Raw genomic sequence first — 19731 nt, 5'->3', positions numbered from 1 at the left:
CTTGGTTTTGTTGTCCAATGCGTCACCAGGGGCTATTGCGTCCCCAAATTTCTTAAAGTAACAATCAGGAGCTTTGCTAAAGGCACTCCAGAGCTAAATAAGCCCAATACTGAAATCCAATCTTCCCAGTTTCACACAGTCACTGAAGCTTTTCATTCTTACTCACCTGCCCATTCTCATCCCTCAATCTTAATATTTATGACCTTATTTTTCCTAGATGTGGGGACATCCATGACTGAGAACATTTTCAGAATTTAATAGCCAATGAAAGGGGGGAGGGGAGTATTCCTGATGCGACGACAGTAGAGACCCAGACCTCTACCTACCCCTTTCCTAGATTCTCAATGAGATGATCAAAGAAATACCAAAAGAATGAAGACTCCTTTCAGTGCTCAATATCAGGGAAAGGTGCTCAATATGCCAGAAATTACAAGGGACTCTGCTGGATACAGTATAAGTGGAAAGAGATTAAAGAAAGGTAACATTGTACTATAAATTAATTATACTTCAACTAGAAAAAAAAATACCAGGACTTCCCCGGCAGTCCAGTGGTTAAGACCTCCCCTTCCAAGGCAGGGGGTAAGGGTTCGATCTCCAGTCCAAAAGCTGCCAGTGTTTGCTCATACTGTGAGCATCCATACCACTCAAAGACAAAAACAAGTTATTCAGTGCACTCCAGTTTATCAAGTCTCTCATCTGACCCTGCAAAGATACATTTTCTTTCTTCTTCCTTCAAGTGAAGTATTTGGCCAGGAACCTATACTGTTTTCACAGAACCAATCTTAACACCAAGCTGCCTGTTAGCTGGTGCTAGTATTCTTTCTATAAGGAAAAACAGACAAGGAAAAAAATTACTAGACTGGAACAAAATTCCTATAGTTCTAAGGAAAGGAACCAGTTTGACAGAAACTGCCTCTTCTGAAAAAGTTTTACTCAAATGGTCAGAAAAAAAAGTTTCATAAAAGTCTCAATTTTTCAAGAAGCCGCTTGATTCAAGAAAGCACTGCATCTGTAAAAATGGGGCAAAGTAATCATGAGGATGGAACAGCATGAGATCAGGAAAGGCTGCTTGGAGTTGATTTGTTTTTTTAGTAAGTATGGCTTCATTTAAAACAAAGCTTGACTACACAACAGAATGCATGCTGCAGAAAGACCAAATTACCCAAGTGAATGGGAACTCAAGAAATTCTCCCAGAACTCAGAGGGAAAACAAAAATTAGTGACAGCAAGAGATAAGACATGAGGGGCAGATTCTGGAAGCCAAAAGAGATAGAACAGGAATCTTAGAAGGCAGAAAACAGAGCAAGGAAATAATAATCAAAGAAATAACAGAAGAATATTTCCCAAAGTTGTAAAAAGGCCTGAGTCTGTACTACAAAATGGCTAATCAAGCGCATAAACATTTTCCGTTCAAAAATTAAATATAAAATATAAAAAATGTCCAAAGAAAAGGCACAACTTGCTATAATAGGATCAAAATGAAGATGATTTCAGGTATCTCCTTAACATCAAATATTAGAGGTCAAGGGAACAAAATCTATAGAGCTTTAAGGTGGAAACCTCCTTACTCAAGATTCCTATAGCCATTAAAGGAGATATGAATACATGTAGGTATAGTAAGTCACACTCAAATAATGCAAAGACTCAGAAAACACGCCACCACCATTTCCCTATCATTAGACTTCACTAAACACTGTTACAACCCATACTTTAGCTGACAAGATGGCAATCAAAATAATTAAAACCACAGTATAAAAAGACTAGCAGTGAACATAAAAGTTGTTAAATAATTCTAATATGGCTACTTAATTCAGCGCTAGTAAAATTAACGAGCTTCCATGGTGGCTCAATGGTAAATAATCTGCCTGCCAGTGTAGGAGAGCCAGCTTCAATCCCTGGGTCAGGAAGACTGCCTGGAGAAGGGAATGGCAACCACTCAGGCGTTCCTGCCTGGAAAACCCCACGGACAGAGGAGTCTGGTGGACTACAGTTCATGGGGCCACAAAGAGTTGGACATGACTTAGCGACTAAATAACAACATAATTAATAATAAATGAAAGTAAGTACACTTCATCTAAAAAATTTTCTGTATGAAAATTTATTTTAGGGACTTCCCTGGTGGGCCGGTGGTTAAGACCATGGGCTTCCAGTGCAAGGGGCATGGGTTTGATCCCTGGTTCAGGAACTAAGATCCCACATGCTGGGCAGCAGGGTCAAAAATTTTTTTAAAAAACATTTTTTTAAAGAATTGTTTAGAAAAATCTGAGTCAAAAATTTAAGAGTATATATTTTTTAAATGTCCAGTAAAAGAACAGAAGAGCTGAATAAAGTAAGCATCAAGATGCATGTCACTAACATGTCAACAGAAAAATGGGCAAAAGATGATCAGCCAATAAATAGTAATAGAAAGAAGAATACAGATGGCCATGAAACATGGAAAGTGTTCAACATTACCAACAAGTAAGTGTACTTTAAAACAACACTGCATGTTATTTTCACTCATTAAATTGGGAAAAACATTTTTAAATTGTAATGCCTGGTGGTGCCCAGGGTGCAATAAGGTAGGTTGGTAGAAGGAACTGGTAAAACACATTTCATACACTGTAGGTAGGAAGGTAAACGGAGAGCATTCTGATAAACAGTCTAACCATACAATATGTACAGTCTTACGCATCAGCATTCTCATCCTTACTCAGGTACCTCACTTCTAGTAACTCTTCCGAGAGAAACAACTATAGATGCAGACAAAGATTAGGTACAAAGATGCTCACCAGAGAGATATATTTGATACCAACACACTGGTAATAAACAGCATGACAAAAGTAGAGGACTCCTACTTAAGCCATTTTTTAAAACTCACATTTTTGAGGAATATTTAATAAGGAAAAATATTCAAGATATACAAGTATTGGAGAAAAAAGACATAAAACTATTGGGGAAAAAAACAAGATATAAAACACTGTTGTTGCTGCCGTTGTTCGGTCGCTCAGTCGTGTCCGACTCTGTGACCCCGTGGACTGCAGCACACCAGGCTTCCCTGTCCTTCACTATCTCCCGGAGTATGCTCAGACCCATGCCCATTGAGTTGGTGATACCATCCAACCACCTCATCCTCTGTTGTTCCCTTCTCCTCTTGCCTTCAATCTTGCCCAGCATCAGGATCTTTTCCAATGAGTAGGCCCTTCTGCATCAGGTGGCCAAAGTATTAGAGTTTCAGCTTCAGCATCAGTCCTTCCAATGAATATTCAAGCTTGATTTCCTTTAGGATTGACTAGTTTGATCTCCATGCTGTCCAAAGGACTCTCAAGTGTCTTCTCTAGCATCACAAATCGAAGGCATCGATTCTTCAATGCTCAGCCTTCTTTATGGTCCAACTCTCACATCCATACATGATTACTGGAAAAACTTTAGCTTTGACAATGTTCACCTTTGCTGGCAAAGTGATGTTTCTGCTTTTTAATACGCTGCCTAGGTTTGTCATAGCTTTCCTTTCAAGGAGCAAGCGTCTTTTAATTTCATGGCTGCAGTCACCATCTGTAGTGATTTTGGAGCCCCCAAAAATAATGAGTATTGCTGTTTCCATTGTTTCCCATCTATTTGCCATGAAGTGATGGGACTGGATGCCATGATCTCAGCTTTTTGAATTCTGAGTTTTAAGCCAGCTTTTTCACTCTCCTCTTTCACCTTCATCAAGAAGCTCTTTAATTCCACTTCGCTTTCTGCCATTAGAGTGGTATCATCTGCATAGCTGAGGTTGTTGATATTTCTCTCAGCAGTCTTGATTCCATCTTGTGCTTCATTCAGCCTGGCATTTCACATGATGTACTCTGCTTATAAGTTAAATAAGGAAGGTGACACTATACACCCTGGATGCACTTCTTTCCCAATTTTGAACCACTCCATTGTTCCATGTCTGGTTCTAACTGTTGCTTCTTGACTTGCATACAGGCTTCTCAGAAGACAGGTAAGGTGGTCTGGTATTCATAAACATATCTAATATATTAATTTTCAAACATTATATCTGCTGCTGCTGCTGCTAAGTCACTTCAGTCGTGTCCGACTCTGTGCGACCCCATAGATGGCAGCCCACCAGGCTCCCCCGTCCCTGGGATTCTCCAGGCAAGAACACTGGAGTGGGTTGCCATATCCTTCTCCAAAACATTATATATAATATGATATTAATATCATATTAAAATTATATCTAATACTATATAATCTGATATTAATTTTCCCAGGTATAGGAACATATTTTCCCAGGTATAGGAAAAAAATGCTAGAAGGAATCACACCAAATAGTTATGAATGTGGCTATCTCTGTATGGTCATATTATATGATGTACTTTTGCTATCCAATTTACAGTTTCTTACAGTTTACAAATTCTTTACGGTGAGCATAATTCTAATATTTCATTTTTAGCATGTCTGAATTTAGAGCACATCTTAAAATTGACAGTTTGTTTTTTGGGGGTTGGTTCTTTATTTTATTTATATTTTTAAATTTGGCTGAGTGGGTCTTCATCACTGCACACAGGCTACTCATTGTGGTGGCTTCTTTCTTGCAGAGCAGGGGTTCTAGGGTGTAGACTTAAGTAGCGTCAGCTCGTGGATTTAGTAGTTGTGGCTCACGGGCTCTAGAGCGCAGGCTTACTAGTTGTGGCACAGGGGTTTAGGTGCCCTGCAAAATGTGGGATCTTCCCAGACCAGGGATGGAACCCATGTCCCCTGCATTGGCAGGTGAATTCTTAACCACGGGACCACCAGAGAAGTCCTTCACAGCATCTTTGACTGAATAGCATACATTATTACTTTTGTACTTAACAATAAAAAATAAAACAATAAGTATGATTTTTTTAAATGCAGAAGGGAATGCTCAATGAAAAGGTCCTCAGAAAGGAGATATTCGTTCCCCAAATAGAAATGAAAGAACACCGCAATCAGTAAAGGCAATAACAGCTTTGGTTCGTTTTATACATCTTTTGCAGTATAATTTTCCAGGGGACTGAAAACTCTTTCACAGAAACAAGTACAGAGGTGAAGAGGACCTCAGGGTACACACCTTTCTCCCTCTTTGTTTTCTGAGATTAACTTTTATGGAATGCTTAGTTTATTGTTGGGTTGAGAAGAGAATACTTTCTTGAGGTTAATCATTCATTCTTGATTTCTAAATCAGCAAAAGGAACTTTAATCCCACTTTAGGAAGGGCTACCTTCTCTCATCCTCGTAGCAACTCTTCCCATGAGACAGAAGGGCAGAGGGGGATCATGGAAATGGAGAGGTGAGGTTAGGTTAACAGAAAACTTGAATGAAGTCTTTTCTCTTCCCACTTTGTATATACAAAGCCACTGCTCCAGTGAACTCTGGACCCCAGAACTTCCAAGCAAAGCTAACAAATGAAACTAAAGTAGCCACTTAAACTCTTCAGTTCTGTTCCTTCAAATACCTTTTGACTTCTTTCTTTAGTCTCTCCTATTTCACTATCGGATTTTCCACTGGCAGTTGAAGATAGCTATTTAAAAAAAAGGAAAAGTGTTAGCTGCTCAGTCATGTTCCGCTCTTTGTGACCTCATGGACCGTAGCCTTCCAGGCTCTTCTGTCCTTGTAATTCTCCAGGCAAGAATACTGGAGTGGGTTGCCATTCCCTTCTCCAGGGGATCTTCCTGACCCAGGGATTGAACCCTGGTCTCCTGCACTACAGGCAGATTCTTTATTATCTGAGCCCCCACAGAAGCCCAAGATAAGGTTTCTGGCTAATACGTAGGGAGGAAAAAACGCTATTCTCTCCAGATACTTCGCAAGTTCCTATTCTGTACAAGGCACTAAATGCTGTGTACGGTACAAAAATACACTTAATGGCTCTGGTCTAATAGGTCAGATAAGACTTCTATATCAATTGCTACAGTCTGGAGGGGAGAGAGAGTTATGGCAGCCACACTGAATGGTTGGAGTCACTGTCATTGTGGCTATTAAATTTTTTTAATGTCAATCCTAAATAGGTGAGTTATACATGTACCTAGAATAAAGGAGAAAACACAACATGATGGAGGGAACAATATGAAAATGTAAGGAGAAAGAGTCATGCCAGGATCAGTTTTAGGATAAAGTCACTATAATGAACTAAGGACAATAATTTATAACATTTTAAAATTTGTAGGAAATTTCCTAGCACTTTTGATGCCGTGGCCAGAAATAATCGGAAAACTAAGATGCTAAAAGCCTCGAACCATGTCCAAAAAAAAGTTGAAATGTTTATTGGGCCAGAAGAATTATTCCACAGAGACAGTTTAATGGGGGTATAGTGCCACCATCATAGTTGCAGTGGCTTAGTCGCTAAATCATGTCCAACTCTTGTGACCCCAGGGACTGTAGCCTGCCAGGCTCCTCTGTCCATGGGATTCTCCAGGCAAGGATACTGGAGTGGGTTGCCATTTCCTTCTCCAGGGCATCTTCCACATCCAGGGATTGAATTCGCGTCTCTTTCGTCTCCTGCACTGCAGGTTGATTCTTTACCACTGAGCCACCAAGGAAGCCCAATGAGGACATAATCTGCTTGAAATCTGCTGCAGGAACTGACTGATTCAAGAAAGTCAGATTCATTCCTGGTCTAGTCCTGAGCTCAGTCAACAAAAATCAATTAAACAAATACATCTTTTAAAGGCTTCATTCATGGTCATTCTCCCAGTGTTTTTTATAGAAGGAGCAAACAGCATACACAGGATATTCAATCAAATTAAAAGCCTCAAAAATTCCTTCCCATAGCCTGTATTTTTATGAATTACGCTGTAGAGATAACACAACAGCCAAAGAGGGCATAGTAAGACTGCCAGCCAGGGACTTCCCTGGTGGTCCAGTAGTTAAGAATGCACCTTCCAACGCAGGGGACTCCATTTGATCCCTGGCTAGGGAACCGAGATCTCACATGCTGTGGGGCAACAAAGCCTAAGCTCCACAGCCAGAGAGCCAACGCCGCAATGAAGATCAAGCAAGGCAATGAAAGATCCCATGTGCTGCAAGTGAAACCCGACGGAGCCAAAAGTAAATAAGTAAATATTTAAAAAGAGACAGAGAGAGAGACTGCCACTCAATGGGGAACACTCCACCTACCCAACCCACGTGGAGAATTATCTCAATACCATGTGACTGATTGAATGATCCAAAGAGATTAAAAGGACTTCATAATTCATAGTAATATATTCATCCTCAGCTTAAAAAAAAAAAAAAAAAAAAAACTTCGATGGTTTTCTTATAAAAAACATGAAAGAGAATGTACAGATTGATCCAGACACTGTGTCATTTGGAAAATTCTATGATGCCACATCATTATCTGGATTAGTTATGAGGAAGTAAAGCATGGGTCACTGAAGGAATAGACTGTCATGGAAGATTCTAAAAGCTGTCTCTAGAGATCCCAGAATATAAGATGAATGGCCATCTGTTTTGGCAGGGATCTTCAAAACCTTTTCCAGCCAGGAGCTTTTAAGGATAGAATAAATATTTCCTTTTGCCTATACTGCCATGAATGAAGAGGAAAAAGGCAATCCTTGGTTCATTCATTTCACTCATTGATTCAATATTTATTAAAGCACCTACCATGTTCAAAGTACTGTGGTAGGTCCTGGAGAGGGTATACATTTTGGGGAATCTAAAATATAGTAGTCAGAGGTCATTTTTAGAATACTCCAGAAAAAGATGAAGACACAGTACCTGAGTGACAACGGAATTCTCCTAGGAATGCAATGAGAAGAAATCTCAGTAAAACTGTGTCAGATGGGTTTGAACAAGGCAGTGTTTATCAAAACATTAAATAAGTAGCATGATACAACATCTAATAGCATAGAGCTAGCACCATAGCATGATTCTCCAGTCAGTAAAAATAGACAAAGGCAATGATGAATTCCAGGGGGAGAGGGAGAACTACCCAACAAGAAAGCCACAGCTCAAACACAAAACTAGCTAAATAATGGAGCATGATTCTGAGCTTTTGATGAGGTATGAAATCTTGACCTGACATTTGCAACACATCCTTTCAACTGATGAAAGTTTAGTGATTACTGTGGATGAGATCCTCTACGTATGCATCCAGTCACTCCATTTGGTTCTACAATTAATAAGACATACATAAGCACTGTTAAGTATGGGTTTTCAAATTTCAGAATCAATATACAGAGAAAGCATGGTCCTCTTATCAAGATTACAGATGAGTCTGTAAACATTATACAGTTCAAAAGTGTGCAAGCAATGATATGGCTGAAATACCAGAAGTCAAGAGAGTGCATCTGTGTCTTGGCAAAAAGTTGATCAGTTAAGAGAAAAAAACCTTGAAAATAAACATAAACTGGCAAAAGTTAGGAAGGCTGAGAGTGTAAGAGAGCCAATCCCACGTTTTTCTTCATGAAGAACTGATAGGCCTTAAAGTTGTTAGATGAAAAAAACTGAAGTATTAAGGATATTTTAACAGTTAAGCAGGAAAGAATCAACTAAAGAATAAAATGTGAATACAGTGAAAAGTAGTTACATCTAAGAAATGGAACTTGGGGCAAGTGGCAAAGAGTTTTTCACTTTCCATTTTAGATCAACCTCCACTGTTTAAATCTTTATTTCCTAGCACATATATTATTATAATAACAACAATAACATGGATGAGGTACTGACCTGAAAAAATCTCCAGGACATATTATTAAGTTAAAAAAATCAAGTAGTATACACACACACACACACACACACACACACACACATATGTACATACTCACACAAAATAAGTCCCCTACATACAAACAAGTTCTGTTCTGAGAGTACATTCTTAGGTCCAATTAGTTCGTAAGTCCAACAAAGCCTAGGTACTCAACTAACACAATACTGTACTGTCCCATTTGTGTTTTCTTAAAAAGCAGCTGTAACATAAATATATCTACATAACTATTCATCTTAATGCTTATAAAAGGAACAGACAGAAGATAAAAGAGTACTTCCACATTTTATTCTATGCACTTCCATATTATCTGAATCCTTAACAGTGAGAATATATGTGTATTCATCTATTAGTTGGTCAACTAATATTCTTTTTTCCACTTTTTTAAAGAAAAAGATTCCACAACGATATAATTAGTAGAGCTAGCATAGTTCCATGGAAGAAAGAATAGGTCTGGTCTCAGAAAAATCTGGACTTAAACATAAGCTTCACTAGATATGTCACCTTGGACAAGTGATTTTACCTCTCTGAGCCTCAATTTCCTTTTTAAAAAGGGGTTTTATGGTGCTTTATGGAGATAGAATCCACGTACCTGCTTACCGGTGCTGGTGGCTAAGACGGTAAAGAATCCACCTGCAATGCAGGAGACGTGGATTCAAAAATGGCAACCCACACCAGTATCCTTGCCTGGAAAATCCCATGGACAGAGGAGCCTGGTGGGCTACAGTCTATGGGGTCACAAAGAGTCGGACACAACTGAGCAACTAACATTTTCACTTTATGGAGCTTTATGGAGATACAATTCACATATCAAATAATTCACTCATTGAAAATATACAACTCACTGCATTTTAGTGCATTCACAGAATTGTGCAACCATCACCATAAACTAATTTGAGAGTATTTTCATACTCCTAAAAGAAACTATATACTACCCACTAGCAGTCCATCCCCCTCAATTTTCTTTTCTGGGGAAAAAAAAATGGTGACTAGAAGGGGACAATTACACACCTCACAGGTTTGTTATGAGAAGTAAATAAAATATATCAAAGCCTCCAGCTTAGTGCCTGGCCCTCAGGAAGTACTCATCACACACATTTCAAGTAATGTTCACAACAGAAATACTACAGAAATAAACAAAAAGACTAGGTATGATAAGAAAGTGGCAGATCCTTCCAAGGACCTAGGAACACACTCAGGTATCCTATCCTCAGAGCCTGTGACACCAGCCTTGTCCTCTCCCCAATTTGTCTGAATACCAAAAAATCTGGTGTGTAAAATATGTGTTAGTTGCTCAGTCGACCCCAACTCTTTGCTATCCCATAGACTGTAGCCCACCAGGCTCCTCTGTCCATGGGATTTCCCAGGCAAGAATACTGGAGTGGGCTGCCATTTCCTTCTTCAGGGGATCTTCCCTACCCAGGGATCAAATCTGGGTCTCTTGCATTGCAGCAGCTTCTTTACTATCTGAGCCACCAGGGATATCAAGTCAGAAAGCCCAAGTTTGAAAATGTCAGCATTTAGGGGAATATTTTAGGGCAAAAAGTTTCAGAAGAGACACATCCTCAACCCTGCAAAAAAAAAAAGTGAACAGCAAGAAGCAGATACTGCGGTTGCTGAGCAGGGAAGGAGAACACGCTAGGTTAGGTTCGCATTGGACAAGCAGCTGAAACTATACTGTCATGTTCCTACTTTTCAGAGTGAAAATAAACATGACAGGTGCTCATTTGGCTGTTCAAGCACTTTCCACTTAAATGGCAATTCCTCAAGCTTACGACTGCAGCCTGAAGTTATAATTTACTACTGTTTCTGTATTATTCCCTTGCCTCGGCAGAAAGCAGAATGTAGCACCTACATTTCAAGACCCATGAGAGGTAATAAAGTATAATTATTTAGAATTTATGATTAAGCCATATATTAGAGGTCTTTTTTGCTTCAGCTGGTCAGCCAGAGGTTGGAGGAGGGAGGGAAAGGGGTCAGAGGAAAAAATAACACAAGCCTTTTCCTTTGAACAAAAGGTCTAAGACAGGGCAGGACTGACGGACACCTGAATGATTTACAAAGCTATCATGGTCTCCAGGTGAAGTCCCAGAAAAGCCCCAGTCAAGAGACTTTTTTAAACTCCTAGAGGCCTATATTCTGCCTGCTCACAGAGTTACAAACTCCAACTCTACTGCTTGTGTTGACTCCCGAAATAGAAGCATGGCACATTTTCAGGTTACACCACATCAAACGTTCACAGTGCACCGGGTCTTGCTGCTCTAAGCCATAGGTATTTCAGAGAAGGTGAACCTCATCAAGGAGAAAACCACAGGTCAGGCTCTATAAGTAAACCCGGCCCCCACCAAGGCAAGACTGCGGTTACCACAGAGCTCTGATTCAACAATGGCCAGATGGCAACTCTTCTCACCCGCAAGAATCAATTGGGGAGATTTCCCTTCCTTGTAGTTCCTTTATGTGGCTACAGAAATATATACATGGAACGATTAGGTGCAAAGCCGGCCAAGCTCAGGGCATGGAGCGGGGTAAGAACCCAGCACTCAGCACTCTTCTATCACCCTCTCCCTCACTGGTTCTCCAATATACCACGACCCAGGTCCCACTCTTCATAATGAATCCCCATGTTCAAGTTGTAATTCAGAAAGCGCTTTCCATAAACTTTCTTTTTTTTAAAAATGTTTTCAATTTCTTTTAATTGTATTTTTTTATTTTATTTTTGCCACATAGTATGTGAGAGCTTAGTTCCCCAACCAGGGATTGACTGGAACCCACGTCCCCTGCATTGGAAGCTCAGTCTTAACCACTAGACCACCAGGGAAGTCTCTATACTCCTTTTTAAATTTCTTTTTAATTGGAGAGTAACTGCTTTAAATGTTGTATTGGTTTCTGCTATATAACAAAGTGAATCAGCCAAACGGATACACGTGTCCCTCCCTCTTGACCCTCCCTCCCACCCTCTAGGTCTTCACAGAGCACTGAGCTGACTCTGTGTGCTATGCAGCAACATCCCACTAGCTAGCTATTTTACACAAGATAGTGTATACATTTCCGTGCTACTTTCTCAATTCATCCCAGCCTCTCCTTCCCCTTCGTGTGCACAAGTCCATTCTCTGCATCTGTGTCTCTATTCCTGCCCTATAATAGGTTCCCGATACTTCTTTATTTGACTTCACAGTAACCCTAGGAAGCAAGTGTCATGAAGCACCAGCTTTTTAGTGGAGGCAGAGGCTCAGAGCAGAGCTAACAACGCACAGCCCACAGACAAGAGGGGAACCTGGGGGAACCTGGTCACCTGACTGGACATGGCCTTTCTATTATTCCACCCTAAACTGCTGGTGAGGGGACGCCAGCCCAAAAAGGAGATATTGTGCATTTCAATTGATATTGCTGTTCTCTTTTTTGTCGTGCAATTTTTACTTGGCAACTGGAGATTTGAAAGAGCAAACTGGTACAATAACAACATGTGAAAATGAGATGTAGTTGGATTTAAGGAAACAAAAGTAAAGAGAGCAGAGAGAATGGAGTCATGAAGAGTGATATGTGAAAAATAACAATAACAAATAAAGGGGTGGGCGGAGGAGGTTTGTCCAAAAGGTTTACCTAGCACTCACCTTTGTCCGGAACCGTCCCACCTCTACACCCGGCTCCTGCTTAATGAACATGATTTGGTTGATGTCCCTTGAACTGTATAATCGGTTCCACACAAAAAACAAACCCACAGTTTGTCTCCAAGCCACTTTTAAGTCCCTAACTCCCTGGTTGCCTTCAGTCTATGGAAAACATCTGTGGCAAAGTAAATCATCCCATTCTGAGAAAGACCAGAGTGTATTTTTTTTTTCTTCTCTAAGTGTGTTTTGAAGTCCTGGTTGGAAAATTAGTGAAAATTGTAAATCTGCTTGCAAATCTGGTCATGTCTAACTCTGAGATTAGGGCAAAGATTCCAATTTAAAAGTAAAACCGTGACAACCCCAGTTAAGCGTGTCCTCAGGCCCCGCCAGCAGGGCCTTCACTCCATTCCACAGGCAGCGGGTTTATTACAGGCACCCGACACGCTCCCCATCAGACACCCCTGGAGGGTTGACTTGAGACAGCAGGGTTTGGTCTGCACTTCCTCTGCAGACCAATATATTATTATAAATTGAGCTAAACTGTTTCCTTTTCAAAAGTGCTATGAAGTTCAGATTTCAGGTATCAGCACAGGGCAGGGATCCCGGGACAGGGTTCTTTAGAGTACTTGGCTTTTAAAAAGTAAAGAGAAAAGGTAGCTTTCGACCATGGTTGCTTTTATTTTTGTTTTGGTTAGCCTAAGAGGAGGTGCGGGACAAGTCATTTTAGAAATCAAATATGACATCTTAATAAGAAAACAGATTCCAAGCACAAACTTGAGGTGCAGTGTGCTATGCTTGGCCTAGTTCACTAAGTTATCAGTTATTTCACCTTTATCTGAAGGCAGGAGTTTGGAAATCAGAACAATATGTTCTGCCTCAGATATCAGCTCCTATTAAATGACACTACTCTTCCTTTATCACCTACAACAGCTAAGTGGAACCAATGTATATTCTAAAAATGTATATCATTATAATAAATAAGTTAAAAGGACAATGCGATTATTTAATATTTTCATTTTTAATGTAATTTCTGAGCCAAAAAAACCTAACTTTAAAAAGAAATGGAGGGCATCCCTGGTAGTCCAGAGGTTAAGAGTTCGCCTTGCGATGCAGGGGACCCTGGTTCAATCCCTGATCTGGGAAGATCTCACATGCTTCAGAGCAACTAAGCCTGTGGGCTGCGGCTACTGAGTCCATGCTCTAGAGCCTGGGAGCCCCTAACTACTGAAGCCCATGTGCCCTAGAGGCTGTCTCCCCAACAAGAGAAGCCACAATGAGAAGCCCATGCATTGCAATGAAGAGTAGCCCCAGCTCACCACAACTAAAGAAAGCCCACATAGAGCAACAAGCCAAAAATAAATAAATGAATAAATGATTTTTTAAAAACGAACTGAAAAAGAAAGATGCAAACAGACCACAATCATTACCTTCTTTTCTGCCCTTCTGAACAATTTAGTCTTAAGCCTTCAGGTAAGGCAGAGGCATCACACTGAGGAAGGAAGAGAAGCCCAGAGCAGAAGTCAGTGCCAGAGACGGGTGCAGAGGGCCTCCAGGCGCGGGGACCAGACGGCCTGACATGGGTATCAGAGCACGGGTGGGCTAAAGTGACAAGCTTCAATCCATGATTCTGACCCACTGTGTAACCATGGCTAAGTCACTACATCGATCTAACCTGATTTTTTTTCTCAACAGAGCTGGTATCTACTTCTCAGGGTTACTGAGAAGATTCACTGAAGGCTTGACTTGTCATTAGTCCACAGTAAACATAGTTGTTATTCATATACTACTGTTATTCCTGGGCTTCCCGGTGGCTCAGTGGTAAAGAATCTGCCTGAGAAGGCAGAAGACGCAGGTTCGATCCCTGGGTCAGGAAGAGCCCCTGGAGTAGGAAATGGCAACCCAGTCCATTATTCTTGCCTGGGGATCCCACAGACAGAAAAGCCTGGCAGGCTACAGTCCCTGGGGTCACAGAGGAGTCGGACATGGCTTAGTCACTAGGAGGCCAACAACTGCCATTCCAGGTACATATTTATGTACACGTTGGAAAGAGTCTAAAAGGCAAAGTACCAAAATAGGCATGAATCTGATTTTTAATTTTTTCTTTTCACTTTATACTTTTCAGAGTTTCTTTTCTCTACAGTGAGCATATTCTACTTTTTCAATCAGAAAAGAAAACATGAGATGTTACTAAATAAATGGAAAGTAGCTGAGTCTTTACAATGTCATTTACTACTTTTATACATAGAAAGTTAACAAAGCTATTGAAAATAGCACTATTCTGACTCCCATTTCTTTTAAAGATGCAAAATGTTAACAGAAACTTGACGAGTACACAAAAGGAAAGTGATTTACTGGCTGAAATTACAACCTATTTATACTCACAGTAAATATCCACATCTGGGTGGTATATTAAAAAATGAAATAATAGTCTGTTTTACCTATAAATGATGCTCAACGATGGGGCAAAGACTTGAGAATAGAAACTCAAATCCTGAGACAAGCAGGAGCGGGGTAGATGAATAGATGACCTTACCCCTAAAAGCATTCCCACCTAGAGATCTTCAATGAATTGGGATCAAATCTAAATGGTCCCATTGAGAGCAAGAAAAGCACCGAATAAGAAACATGCAACCACATACTGCCCTCTGTCCTGCTTCACACGAACTGAGTGACCTTGGGCAAATTACTTAAAAACAGATTGACATCCTGCACCATCTCCCTAGCAAGGCTGTTTGGAGACTGACTGAGATGGCTTATGTGAAACTGATGTGTAAACTGGAAAGCAACATGCAAATCGAAGGCAAGAGATTTGGAGCTTACTTAGATCAGAGGATGAGATGGTTAGACAGCATCACCAACTCAATGGACATGAATTTGAGCAAACTCCAGGTGACAGTGGAGGAGAGGAGCCTGGCAGGCTACAGTCCCTGGGGTCGCAGAGAGTTGGACACGACCTAATGACTGAACGACAACAAAAGAATAGTGTGCAACAAAAGCAGGACTCCTCCGTGAAAAGAATTTAAGAATTTACTATTGAATCGCACTGTGAGAAAGTAATTCCCTGCATCATGATCTTCCAATCTTCCCGCTGACACAAAGGAGAAAGCCCAGAACTGGTACCATGATTGGGTTAACACCTCTCCCTAATAGTGACTGAAGACAGAACAGGCCTGAGTCTCAGGGTCTTCAGCAAACAAGAGCACCAGATACTTAAGACGACTTCACTTTCACTCTATACAATTCTTCTAATTATGTCAAGTGATACTGGTTTTCCATTTCCATTTGAATGGAAATAAACTCATTTCCATTCAAGACAAAAAAGAGATTATCTAGAGAGAAATATTACATAGGTAATAATGTGGTGCTAGAGAAGACTCTTGAGAGTCCCATGGACTGCAAGGAGATCAAATCAGTCAACCCTAAAGGAAATCAACCCTGATTGATGCTAAAGCTGAAGCTCCAATACTTGGCCCCTTGATGGGAACAGTCAACTCACTGGAAAAGACCCTGATGCTGGGAAAGATTGAAGGCAAAAGGAGAAGGGGACGACAGAGGATGAGATGGTTGGATAGCATCACCGACTCGATGGACATGAATCTGAGCAAACTCCAGGAAACAGTGAAGGACTGGGAAGCCTGGCATACTGCAGTCCATGGGGTCTCAAAGAGTCAGACTAGACTTATCGACTAAACAACAACAACAATAATAGTATGGGTAGCACAGGAATGTGGCAAGAAACTTGAAGCTAGTGTGTGAATGAATGGAACTTGGAAAACACTTAGTGAGGTCATGACTGAATGGCTACCCCAAACTCATAATTCCTAGAAAGCAAGGACCAAGTGTTATCCATTTCCAATATCTCCTACAGAAACTTACGAAGCATACACAGGACCCTCTACAGACACTCTATTATTGGGAGATAATTCTTTATAATATTATAAATACTGGGTTTGAGCCTTGATGTTCCTGGCTCTAAAACCAAACACATGAGTAGATTCCCCTAGGCAGGTAAGAGTGAGATTAACCCCAAAATAATTAGGAGTGAGAGCCAAGGACAAAATGAACCCTGAGAGGCTCTGTAAGGAAAAAAAAGGATACTGTTTGCATGCTGTGCATCAGAAAGCAGTCTAAAAATAAACCAAAAAAAAACACAAAACCTTAGAGCTAAGAAACAAAAAACGAAGCTCCCCAAACTTCCTAGCTTCAGTGAGGCTGACCATAGCTGAAATATTGTTTCCCAGAGAACTGAGTGAGGGAAATGAGGGGAACTCAGTGGGAGGGAGTAGAGGAAGAGGCTTTGTTGTCAGGTCAGCTGTTCCAGAGAGGAAACTAAATTCAAAACTAGAAAAAACTTTCACTAAAAACCTTCAGAGACAGGGCCGTATTTTTAAAAACTTCACATTAACAAGGTGATTGAGATGATTTAGTAGCCCTGATGAAAAAAATTTTGAAACCTGGTTAGGACTTTGGGGAATGCCATCAACACTTAGAATGAAAAGAAAAGCAACTTTTAAAATTAGCAGTATCTTAAAAAGAAAAAAAAAACGATCAAGTTACATGTAGACACTTCATTATCATATGAAAAACTTACAAAGTTTACTTCAAAAGACATATGCAAAATATGTACCCAATAATCGAAAACTTAAGATACTAGAGCATCAGTATAGCATTGATCCTTGCATTACCAAGCATAAAATAGCAGTCTCCTTGGTGAAGGGGTATCGCCAAACCAGGTGTCTCTATGTCCCACGAGATCTTAAAACCAACGTGCCAAATATCAGGATCTCTGCCTTCAAGTTGAGGGTCATCCTCACTTTCCTCTTCAGGGCCTGTCAAAAGAGAAGAGAGTTGTCAGAAATCTTTCATCTAAAGTTCTGAGTTTCATAGTCACCTTAAGAATAACTGAAGTTTTAATAAAATATGGATAAGTGACTATATATTCTACTTGCACCATTTTTTTAAAAAAACACATTCTCTAAAATATTTTAACATGTCATTTATTTTTTTGATAAAAAAATCTGAAAGTGGTAAGGAAATAACCACAGATATCAAAGAAAATTAAAGATGATTATTTTGTTCAGTTTCATGAAACTAAATCAGAAAATCTGCATAGGTTTTTAGGAAAACATGAATGGACAAAATTGACCCCAGAAGAGGTAGAACGGCTTAAAAAGCCACAGAAGGTATAGAAGAAGTTGTCAAAGAACACAGGTCTAGAGAGTTGCAAAGGAAAATTCTATCGAACAGTTAAGAAGTGTGTAATTTCAATAAATTGTAAATTGTTCAAGAGCACAAAAGAAGTGTCCAGATTCTTTTAATAAAGACAAGAACATGTATTCAATCCAACACACACACACACACACACACACACACACACACACCAGTCTCACATCCAAAATCAATGCATAATTTCTAAATATATTAATAGTATAGACAGTCCCCAACTTAACTATGGCTCAACTTAATGATTTTTCAACTTTACAATGGTGTGAAAGCAATATGCATAGAGTTGTAACCATACTTTGATGCTGAATTTTGGTCCCATCAGGGGCTAGCAGTATCCAGAAAAGTACTGTTGTAATGCTAGGCAGCGGCCACTCCAAGTCAGCCTCGTGATCAGGAGTGTGGAGAACCAATACACTGATAACTATTCAGTATGCATATAAACCACTCTAATTTCCACTTTCAGTACAATATTCAATAAATTACATGAGATACTCAGCACTTTATTACAATATACTTTGTGTTAGGTGATTCTACTCAACTGCAGACTAATGTAAGTGTTCCAAGTAGGTTTAAGGCAGGCCAGGGTAAACAATGATGTTTGGTTGATTATGTGTATTAAATGCAGTTTTGACTTATGCTATTTTCAACTTAAAATGGGTTTATTGTGAGATAATCCCACTGAAAGTTGAGGAAGATCTATATAAGGAAAAAGAATCAAAATCCAGCAGCATATTAAAAGAATAACATAACGAAGTAGAACTTATTCCAGGAGTACAAGGATAGTTCAATATGCAAAAATCTATCGCTGGGAGAAATAGTAACCACCTCAGACATGCAGATGATACTACGCCAATGGCAGAAAGTGAAGAGGAACTAAAGAGCCTCTTAAGGGTGAAAGATGAGAATGAAAAAGTTGGCTTAAAACTCAACATTCAAAAAACCAAAGTCAAGCATCTGGTCCCATTCCTTCACGGCAAATAGAAGGTAAAAAGTAGAAGCAGTGACAGATTTTATTTTCTTGGGATCCAAAATCACCACGGACAGTGACTGCAGCCATGAAATTAAAGACGCTTCCTCCTTGGAACGAAAACTATGACAAATATAGACAACATTTTACAAAGCAGAGACATCACTTTGCTGAAAAAGGTCCATCTAGTCAAAGTTATGGTTTTTCCAACAGTCATGTACAGATGTGAGAGGTGGACGCTAGAGAAAGCTGAGCACTGAAAAATTGATGCTTTTGAACAGTGGTGCTGGAGAAAGTTCTTGAGAGTCCCTCGGACAACAGGGAGATCAAACCAGTTAATCCTAAAAGAAATCAACCCTGAATATTCATTGGAAGGACTGATGCTGAAGCTGAAATCCAATGCTTTGGCCACCTGATGGAAGAGCCAACACACTGGGAAACACCCTAAAGCTGGAAAAGATTGAAGGCAAAAGGAGAAGAGGGTGGCAGAGGATGAGATGGTTAGACAGCATCACTGACTCAGTGGACATGAGTTTGAGCAAACTCCAGAAGATACTGAAGGACAGGGAGGCCTGGCGTGCTGCAGTCCACGGGGTCGCAAAGAGCTGGACACAACTTAGTGACTGAACAACAGCAACGATACTTAAAATTCATCATGTTCATAGATGAAAACAAACAAAAAATACATGAGTCACCAGATACACAGAAATAATTGATAAAATATATCCTTTCATGATAAAAACCTCAGTAAGACAGCAATAGGTGACTAGTTCCTTAACATGATACAATATAGATTTATCTCAAAGCCAACATATTTTAATAGGAAAACATCAGAAACTTAATAGAAAAAGTTAAGACAGTGTCCTTTATCATCATAATGATTCACTTAAACAAATGCAAAGACATATTATGTTCTTAAGAAATAAGGTGAAACATTATGGAAATGCCAGTTCTCCCTAAGTCATCCATAAATTTGACACAAACACAATAAAAATACCAACAGGATTGATGTTTAGTTCACTAGGTTTGGTCCCTAGACAAGCTGACTCTATAATTAACACAGAAACATAAACAAGCAAACTTGGCCAGTGAATATTTTTTAACCATATAAAGAACTTCTACACATCAGAAAGATAAATATCAATAATCAAATAGAACAATGGGCAAAAGTTATAAAGACAGAAGACATAAAATGGAGTTTGTAAACATATAAAAAGATTTTTTTATATGTTTTACACACAAAA

At 39.7% G+C, this 19731-nt stretch overlaps 1 protein-coding gene across 6 annotated transcripts in view; it reads right to left on the bottom strand.

Moving 5' to 3' along the window:
- FTO (FTO alpha-ketoglutarate dependent dioxygenase) overlaps nucleotides 1-19731 on the bottom strand; it is a 414507-nt gene that overhangs the window by 256916 nt on the left and 137860 nt on the right. For all 6 annotated transcript variants that reach the window (XR_009692357.1, XR_009692356.1, XM_061138527.1 and 3 more), the window contains exon 4: nucleotides 16980-17123. Coding sequence is in view for 4 of the 6 variants with exons in the window: in XM_061138527.1 (XP_060994510.1) it covers nucleotides 16980-17123 (144 nt within the window). In the remaining 2 variants the exon portion in view is untranslated. The remainder of the gene's footprint in view (nucleotides 1-16979; nucleotides 17124-19731) is intronic.

Source organism: Dama dama, chromosome 4 (assembly GCF_033118175.1).
Source record: "Dama dama isolate Ldn47 chromosome 4, ASM3311817v1, whole genome shotgun sequence".
NCBI classification, from domain to species: Eukaryota; Metazoa; Chordata; class Mammalia; order Artiodactyla; family Cervidae; genus Dama; species Dama dama.
The sequence above is the reverse complement of the archived record's forward strand: the minus strand, read 5'-3'. Positions and strand labels throughout refer to the sequence as shown.